The sequence below is a fragment of the Orycteropus afer genome, unplaced genomic scaffold, assembly GCF_000298275.1.
Source record: "Orycteropus afer afer isolate SDZICR_OR568_19922 unplaced genomic scaffold, OryAfe1.0 scaffold00040, whole genome shotgun sequence".
NCBI classification, from domain to species: Eukaryota; Metazoa; Chordata; class Mammalia; order Tubulidentata; family Orycteropodidae; genus Orycteropus; species Orycteropus afer.
In genome coordinates, this window is record NW_006921627.1 from 1246664 (window position 1) to 1256473 (window position 9810).

A 9810-nucleotide genomic window follows, 5' to 3' on the forward strand; every position below is an offset into this window, starting at 1 on the left:
ACAGCTGTCAAGTCAGTAGCTGAAGAGCCCACAGCTAAGCCCTCTTGCTCAGGAATTTCTGACCCGGAATCTCCTAAACTAACCCTCTCCCTCTAGAGCAGCAGCTCTCAACGGGATAATTTTGCGCCCAGGGCACATTTGGCAATGTCTAGAGACATTTTTGGTTGTCATAACTAGGGGGAAGGGAGCTACTGGCATCTAGTGAGTAGAGGCCAGGGATGTTGCTAAATATTCTATAATGCACAGGACAGCCTCTTATAATAAAGAATTGTCAAAATGTCAGTAATGCCAAGGTTGAGAAACCCTGTTCTAGAGGGAGTACTTTACTCATAAGATTCTGAACCTAGCATGAGCCCAAACCCTTGAAACATATAATCAGAAAACCATGAACCTCAAGCCGTAAAATGTGGCTCAATCCACTGCCTTGTTTAGTGGAAGCCCCCAATTACCCCAGAGTGTTCCACAAATGTCCCATCAGCTGCCGGCGGTTCAAATTCCAGTCAATACAACTAAAACGTAGATCCTTTTTGTCTTCTTCCTCTTCTGAAAAATCTGCTATTTCTTTCTCAGAACCAGGGTTATCCCAACTGCCACTGCTATGATGGCAACAGCAGCAGCCCCTCCAAACAGCAGTATAGACTTGCCCTCAGACAACGGGCCGGCCTTCTCTCCTCCAGCCAGGGAAGACTCTTCTGTCGGCCTCTCTTTCCTGACAATTCTCTCCCCTTGGCTCAGCAGGGTTTCTGTGGGCTCCAGGGCAGGGGCCGCGGCCTTCTCCAGTTTACCAGGTTCCATCGTTGCTGCTTTCACTTCTTCGTCGAGCTCTACAAATAAAGATGTAGCAGGGCTGGTTTTCTCCACTGCAATCATTTCTGTGCCAGGTTCCCTTGTCTCCAGCAGGGAAGTGGCAGTGATATGTGGAAGCAAAGGAGCTGGGGTTTCAGAGGACACTTCTTGTAGCTCTCCGGCCAGCAGGCCTGCAGAAGCCACAGCGGCCTCTTCCACACCCTCAGGGATTTCTTCCTTCTCTACATGCACGATGTCAGAATTAGAAGAGTTGTTCTCACTCTTCTCTCCAGCTCCATTGCTATCTAAGCTCTTGACTTCTTCCGGATCCATTGCAATCTGCTGCCAGGACTCAGGACCTAGGGACACTGGTAGGCTTTCTGTGTGCCAACTCTGGCTGGCTGACAGTGAGACAGGTAAGCTCTCTGACTGCCAAGAAGTGGTCACAGTTGGAGACTCTGGAGGACTGACTTGTCCAGAGTTGTCACTGGGCAGGATGTAAATGTCATTGCTATCTTCTGCGATGACTCCCGGGTATTCCTCTTCTTCTGACTCCAGATTAAAAACAGTGCCCTAAAAAGGAGGAGGAGAGTCAATACAAAGAACAGTAAACATGTTAAAAATAAATATAAATTTGGAAAAAAAAATTCTTTCCTAAACTGAAGTTCCAGGAATAAATACAAAGTTTAGGCCTAAATCATTTCCTGGATGGACTGCATTTATTTGTATGCCGATGCAGAGAAAGGATTTTTGACAAGACTACAGTCTTCTGACCAGTCTCCCTGAAGCTATAAAGTGAAAGAGTTTATATTCAATTTCTATATATTCAGTGCAATAATTACTGCGAAACAGAAGAGAAAACAAAAGCAGGAACCTTGCTGTCAAGGGATTTACCACTTAGTAGGGTATAAAAATAACAATCTCAAATGCTGTGCTGTGATCATAGTCCTATGAAGAGTTCAAATAGGGAAGTGACTTAGTGGTGGTTAAAGGGAACAGGCAGGAAGATCAAGAGAGATTCATGGAAGAACCAGCATTTAAACTAGACATCTGAAGAACGGGTAAGGTTTTAACAAGTGAAGGTCATGCAGAGGACACAATATGGGCAAAGGAACAGAGATACACAAAAGGAGAATAGCAAGTAGCCCAGTTGTAAGCTGTGGAATCACCTTGTGAAAAGCAATCTGGCCTTTGCTCTTGGGTGGTTCTTTGAGCTGGGTGAACACCTCAGGCTAAGGGGTGGGGGCTGGCCAGTCCAAGAGGGGCCAGTGGGGACCCAATGATGACTAAGCCCCAGGAGGCATGGTATAATCTATCGTAGCCATGGGGTGAGGCTCATATGGAGCTTCCTGGAAGGCAGGAGCAAACATTTGCGCCTGGAAGGGTAGCATATCTGTCCCCTTGGGACAGGAGAGCTCCATACTGGGACCTCTCCCAGACCTTGTCCTATGCATTTGTTTTTGCATTTCATTTATTATATCTTTTTGTTGCTGCTGTTGTATTAAAGCTGTTACTGCAGGTATGGTAGCTCTGAGAGTTGTTCGAGTAAATTTTAGGACCCCCAGGAGTAGTGAGGGCTGGCTGATCTAAAGTGGAGGGAATCGCAGACTCAAGAGCTTGCAGCTGGTACCCAGTGACCTAGCCCCAGGTGGTTAGAGTCAGAGAAAAGGGCTGACGGGCAGCTGGGGTCTGAACTCAACAGGGAAGGGAAGCTGAGATTTCCATGGAATGAAGTTGGTGCATGGAGCAGGATTTGTTATCTACTACACATCAGTTTAATTAGTGCACAGTGCACATGAAAAGAAGTCTAAAGTTCAGTCAAGCACAGGACTGTGGGGGAACGTGAATGACAGGTTCTTCTGATAGCAGTGCCAGAACAGGCTAGAACAGAGACATTAGAAATGAGAGGACTCCTTTCCTTAGCCAGACTTTAAGCAAAAGCAATAAAGACCAAAGTGTAGGTCTTCATTTCCATGCTTAACAGTTTAATTTAACAGGTACCACTATGTACCTGCTGCATTGCAAGTGCTGCATTAGGCACTAGGATTATAAGGAAGAATTAGACCTACTTTCTGTTCTTACAAAGTTTACTATCTAGTTGTGAAGAATGACATATGAGTAATTAATTTCAATATGATACAGTAAGCATTAAGCAGGTATATGCACAGGGTGCTAGGGAAAACCAGAGATTAAGGGATGACCAGAAAGGCAGGAAGAGAACCAAAGGAACATGATGTTGTAGAAATCTACAGAAAATTTTACAAAAAGGCTAACATGACATAAATGCTATAGAGAATCTGAACAGGTTACATAAACAAAACTGTTTCCTACTTTACATTATGATTATGGTTGCTGTTCAACCGAATTTGAGTAACTTTATTCTTTAGCCAAGACCAAACACTTAACTATGTGCAAAAAGGATCTGACATACATCAGAAGTTCCTGTGTCAGTTCCACAAAAAATGACACCAGAAACACAACTAAACAAATAAACTGTCCACATTCTATTGCCCCACATCCTACCTTATTTTTCAATCTCCTTAGTAAGAGGTCCTAGTAGGCATCAGGGATAGTCCATGAATGGATATAAGCAGAGAGACAAAACAGTACAGTGATGAAGGCCACAATCTGTAGTCAAAAAGACCTGATTTGAATTTCTGCTCCACTGCATACTAGCTAATGAATCTGGATGACCTGCTGATTTTTAAACCTCAATTTCTTCATAACAATAAGGATGACAGACTTGGTAAGACTGTTACAAAAGTAAAGTATAATATTTAGCAGTGTACCTCACACACAGTAAGCATCACCATTTAATTCTAGAACATTTCTATCACCCCAAAAGAGACCCTGTAATCTTTACCAGTCACTTTCAACCCCCTACGCTGCCCTGGTCCCCTGGCTTTGTCTCTATGGTTTTGCCTATTCTGGACATTTCATATAAATGGAATCACACAATATATGGGTCTAGCTTCTTTGACTTAGCATATTTTCAAGATTAATACTTGTTGTAGTACTTCATTCCTTTTGTACACCTGGTGGCACAGTGGCTAAGTGCTTGACTGCTAACCAAAAAAGGTCAGTGGTTCAAGCCCACCAGCAGAGGCCACCATGGGAGAAGGATGTGGTGGTCTACTTCTGGAAAGATTTATAGCATTGGAAACCCTATGGTTCTACTCTGTCCTAGGGTCACTGAGAGTTGGAATCGACTTGACGGCAATGAGGTTTTTTTCCTATTCCTTTTATGGTAGAGTAATATTCCAGAGTTTGAATACACAGTAAAACCTGTCAGAGCTGGAACTTGACAGCACTGCCTTGTTTTTTCAATCTCACAAGTTTTATGCCTTTGACAGGGTGCATGCAATCTTACCATTTTTCTATTACTCTCTCTTAGAGTGCCTAAGGCAGTTGACTGCTAACCAGAAGGCTGGTGGTTCAAACCCACCAGCCACTCCTCAGAAGGAAGGTTGGGCAATCTACTTCTGTAGTGATACCGCTTTGAAAACCCAAGGAGGGGTCGCTATGAGTTGAGTCTGACTCGACAGCACACAACAATAACAAGAATAGAAAAATAATTGAGTTTTCCTTCTCTGACAGGTTTCTATCTTATATAGGTTCCAGCTTTTGCAGGTTTTATTGTACTAAATTTTCTTCATTCAGAGGTTGAGGGACAGTTGAGTTGTTCCCACTTTTTAGTTATTATGAGTCATGCTGCTATGAACAATCTTGTATAAGTTTTTGTGTGAACATATGTTTTAAATTCTCTTGGATATATATATCAAGGACTAGAACCTGCTGGGTCATATATGGTATTTCTAATGTTTAACTTTTTGAGGAACTACCAGACTGTCACTTTCAAAGTGGCTACATCATTTTACATTCCACCATCCGTGTATGTGGGTTCCAATTTCTCCACATCCTCAACAATACTTGTCATTGGTAGTCTTTTCTTTTTTATAGTCATTCTGGTGGGTGTAAAGGGATATCTCATTATGGTTTTGATATGCATTTCTCAACTAATGATGTTGAGCATCTTTTCATGTGATTACTAGTTATTTGTGTATCTTTTTTTGAGAAATCTCTATTCAAATATTTTGCTCATTTTTAAACTAGGTTAGTTGTCATTTTATTGTTGAATTACAAGTTCTATTTTCTATTCTTAACCAAAACAGCTCCACAATTAGATACTGAAATAGCCAGTTTAGGTTGTGCCTAAAGGAAACACGGGATAAACAGGTAAGTTATTTAATAATTTCTTATTTTTAAAATTTAAAATTTGTTTTTAAAAAAGCTCTCCGTCATTAGTGCCATTCCTCCTAAGGGTTCCTCTCCCAAGCCTCAAACCCCACATGACTAGAAAAAGGTTTCACAGCTATCACCTTATGTAATTCCATCTCTTTTAAGTTCTCATTATATTTTCATCAGTATAATGATAATGTAAAACCACTCAACATTTCTGCCATCAATAATGAATGCTAACAAAGAGTCCCTTCACAACCAAATGCAGCACATGAAGAACTGTATACCACTGATTACAGAGACCCCAAAGATAAAGCTTGTCCTACTGAAGAATACAAACTACAAGTGTCACTTCTACATCATTTCTCTGCCTTACCACCACATAGTAATATTTTTTTTATTTTAGCCACCATCTACTCTCAACAAGATGGGTTGACACCGTGGCTGCAATGATGGGCTCAAGTGTAGAAAGGATTGCGAGGATGGTGCAGGGCCGGGCAGTGTTTCGTTCTGTTGTACACAGGGTTGCTATGAGTCAGAGCCGACTCAATGGCTCCTAACACTACCACCACCACCACCACCACTATCTATCTGAAGGAGCTCTGGGGTGTAATGGTTAATGCATTTGGCTGCTAAGCAAAAGGTCTGTGGTTTGAACCCACCAGCCATTCTGCAGGAGAAAGATGAGGCAGTCTGCTTCTGTGAAGATTTGCAGCCTTGGGAACCCTATGGGGGACCAGTTCTACTCTGTCCTGTAGGGTCACTATGAGTCAGAATTGACTCAGTGGCAGTGGGTATCATCTATCTCATCATCTTCCCCACTCTTTATTTATCATTAAGTCCTAAATATATCAATATATTTATTCCTTAAGGAGCTCTGGTAGCATAGTGCCTAAGGCACTTGACTGCTAACCAGAAGGCTGGCGGTTCAAACCCACCAGCCACTCCTCGGAAGGAAGATGGGGCAATCCACTTCCATAGTGATATGGCCTCGGAAACCCAAGGAGGGGTTGCTATGAGTTGGGTGGACTTATGGCACATAACAGCAACAACAATGTATCTAAATATATTTCCTCCCCTTCTCTCAGTATTTCCTGCAATTTTAATATAAACAACCACTATCTTTCACCAGAACTAATGCTAAAGATTCTGATTGTCTCCTAACCTCTGCAACCCAATTTAGAGATGAAAAGCACTATTTCACCAACAAGCTAAGCTAAAAATCTAGAAGTCATACTAAATTTCTCCCGTTCATAAAGTAGCTAATTTTTACTGCCAGGAACTGTGCTATTTAGGTGCTAGTGATAAAGCCATATCGTCTCTGCCCTCAAAAAAAAAAAAAAAAAAAAAATCAAAATATAATCTAGTGAAGGAGATGAAAATGAAGAAGAGGAATTCATTTGGGGATTCATGGAAGGCTTCTTAGGGGAGAGAACAATAAATAGAGCTGAATCTTAAAGAATGAATAAGATCCAAACAGTAAAGAAAATTGAGAAAGATGCTCCAGGCAACAGAAAAAGCATAAACAAAAATGTGGTCCTAAGAAATATCACTGTATACCCAGGCTCCTAAAGTACAAGTTCAAGATGAGAAGAGAAGGAAGATGAAGCTGGAGAAGCAAGAGAGGCCAGGGATGATGCAAATGCATGTAAAGTAAAATATCAATGTGTTATCTGGATATAAAACAGGCATGTCTCTATCTCATGGAAGTCTTGCTGAACCTGACAAATATCTTGGTTCTGTTGAGAAATAAATTCAACTTTTCCCTCATATGACCCCTCCTAGACAGTATCAATAACTCAGGACAGGAAAGATACCATCTGACCATTAGATAAAGGCTCAGTTAGAATTTTATAAAATAGAGTTGTGCTACATTTGAAACCTGTTTTTAATTATCTTACTCCTTTAGTTAAAAAGCAAGAGGACAAAGTTGTCTTGGTTCTCTAGTGCTGTAATACCACAAATAGATGGCTTTAACAAACGGATTAATTCTGTTACAGTTTAAGAGGCTAGAAGTCCGAATTCAAAGTGCCAGCTCTAGGGGCTGGGTGAAGGCCCCTCAACCTTGGGCTCAGCTCTGCCTCCTGTTCCAGGCCCACTGAAGCACAAGGTTTTTTTCTGACTCATGCAGCTGCTGGCTGCTGAGGCTGATGAACCCAAGATCAACAGGTAAAATGGCACAATCCCAAGATCCATAGGCAACATGGCAGGCCACTGGTTCAAGTCCAGGAACAATCCCAAGATGGACGGGCAACACGGCAGGTCACTGGGATGAAGGCCTGGCCAAATGCAGGGATCCAGATGTGCCAAAAGCTAGAGACCTTTCTCAAAGCTTCTCCTTATATATTGGAAGCAGGCCATACCCAAAAGCAGCGAATTAGCTGCTCATAGCAGATTCCACCATGGAGCTGATTACAGTTTCATCACGGGGAAATAACTACATGAGCTGCCCAGCCACTCAAAACCAAGGCCCAGCCAAGTTGATGCACAACTTTAACTACCACAAAAGTCATAGAATATTTACAGTAAGACACTATTCCTTCTTACGCACAAAAATTTAAAACTTTCACCTCAGAGCTAAGGCCACTATTTCCTCTTTATTCCTAGAGCAATTGATTTAGCCAATTCATCGTAATTACTGATTATGTGCCCCTCACATAAGAGGGAAGGCTGACATTGGTGAAGCAGCTCACCATCCCCTACAAGTGCTATACTAAATTCCCAAACACTGTCTTCTTATTCATGTAGATATTGGTGTTCTTAACATTTCTGGGGAGCAGAGAACATATTGCAAATAGAATGAAAGGTGTGAGACCTCTCTTAAAAACGTACATCCGTACAAGGCAGCACACCATTTTAAAGGAAATTTCAGACTCCCTGAAACATATCCATGGGCCCCAGATTGAGACCTCTAATTTGATTCCTCCAGCATCTAGTTCAAATTCCATCCCCTCAGGACCACTCAATCCAATCTCCCTCTCTCATTTCTTCAAAACTCCTATAATAGCTGAGTCTGGGCCACACATAGTATCATAATTATTCATTCTGTATACTTCTCACTATTTTTTTCACGTTAGTCATCTCCCCAACTAGATTATAAATACCTTAAGGAAATAAAACATCCTTTACACTTCTTTGATATCCTCCATGTGATGCCTCACATATGCCGAGCAAACAGTGGTGTTCAATAAATACTTGGGTGATAGGAAAATTGGTCCCATCTTTGGATATAAAAAAAGCTGTAAACATTAGCTATTTTTAATTTCTCAGGTGCTGTTAGGTACAGCTCTTTGTTCATCTCTCTACTTCTGCGAACAGGAACTGCACCTGGGTTTTGTTGTTCAGGATCACGTAGTCCTGGTGCTGAACAGTAACTTCAATCTCCCATCTTTTGACTCAAATCAACACCATTGCATCCATTCAGAATTCCCTCCTCAATTCTGCCTTTCTGAACACTTTTTACTACCTCTAAACTCTTTTAGGATTCATCTGTTCCTCTTTGCTATAAAACGTGTAGTAAATGGTATTCTGTTTTATATCCCCCCTAACTATAAGCTCCTAGGGACCAAGAACATGTTTTATAAAACTTCTTTGTTGTGTCAGGTTCTTTGCCTAGCCCCACTCTTTTTGTGCCTCACAGGATTCCACATACATTTATTATATTAATGCCTAATTTTAAAGTCCTGGAAATTCAGACAAGCTGGTCCAGTTCTTCAACCTGAGGTCTCTTCTACTGAGGAACAGATAGATGTTGCTTCTCTTTTTGTGTGACTGCTGCCTTGGAATCACCAATCTATACAGATGAAATGTTCTTTATGTACAACATAATGTGTACCACAAGCTGCTGTGCTAGACCCACAAGCTTCTATGAAGAGGAAGTACATCTGTTTTCCAACTTCTACTATACACAGAGGAGAAAGATACTCAGTAGAGTTCTGAGCAGACCTGAATAGTTAGTTTCAGAGCTTGTTTTTCTTAACCAAAGCTCAGTTTGGGATATGTCCTAAACACAGAAGATATAAGAAACATCGATGTCTTAGCAGAGTTTTCTTGCTAGGACTCTAAATCATGGCCCCTCTCCAAGCTACCTAAGGTGGACTTCAAAACTCACCTAATTTCTTGCTGCTTTCCAATATATGTCCATCACTTCTCCTTCAAGCCTTGACTTATTCCAAGAAGTTTTTCCTGATTAAGCCCTACTTCACATAACTACCATTTCCTTTCTTTGTATTTTATAATACCTATCAAGAAATCTGCATGTCATTGTGGCATTTTTGACATCTGTTTAGTTCAAACAATTAAACAAATTAGTTCCTTTATGTTTAGGGTTGGTTTGAAAAGTATAATCAGCAATCTAGTAAATTCATAGTACATACTGTTATGTTGAATACAGAATTGTAAGATTATGAACTCTGCTTTCAAGGAGTCTGTAATGCAGTTGGAGAGATTAGATAACACAGTGGTCCTCAAATTTTGTTGTCTAATTTGTCACTGGTGGAACTTTCAGGATTCTTATACTGAAGTTGCAATCCATAACAATTAAATCAGAATCTGTGAAGGTGGGACCCAGGCATCATACTTTGCTAAATGGAAAAGGGTGTAACTCTGCTGTAATCAAAGTTGTTGTTGTTGTTGTTATGTGCCTTCGAGTCGGCCCGACTCATAGTGACCCCTCCTTGGGTTTCCGAGGCAGTATCACTACGGAAGTAGGATTGTAGGATTGCCCAACCTTCCTTCCGAGGAGTGGCTGGTGGGTTTGAACCGCCAGCCGTCTGGTTAGCAGGC

General features: G+C 41.3%; 1 protein-coding gene across 1 annotated transcript in view; it reads right to left on the bottom strand.

The window, feature by feature from the left end:
* Window positions 1–555: 555 nt before the first annotated feature.
* BCL2L13 (BCL2 like 13) overlaps window positions 556–9810 on the bottom strand; it is an 87671-nt gene continuing 78416 nt past the window's right edge. Inside the window, exon 6 of the mRNA XM_007937018.2 lies at window positions 556–1359. Within this exon, the coding sequence (XP_007935209.1) occupies window positions 556–1359 (804 nt within the window). The remainder of the gene's footprint in view (window positions 1360–9810) is intronic.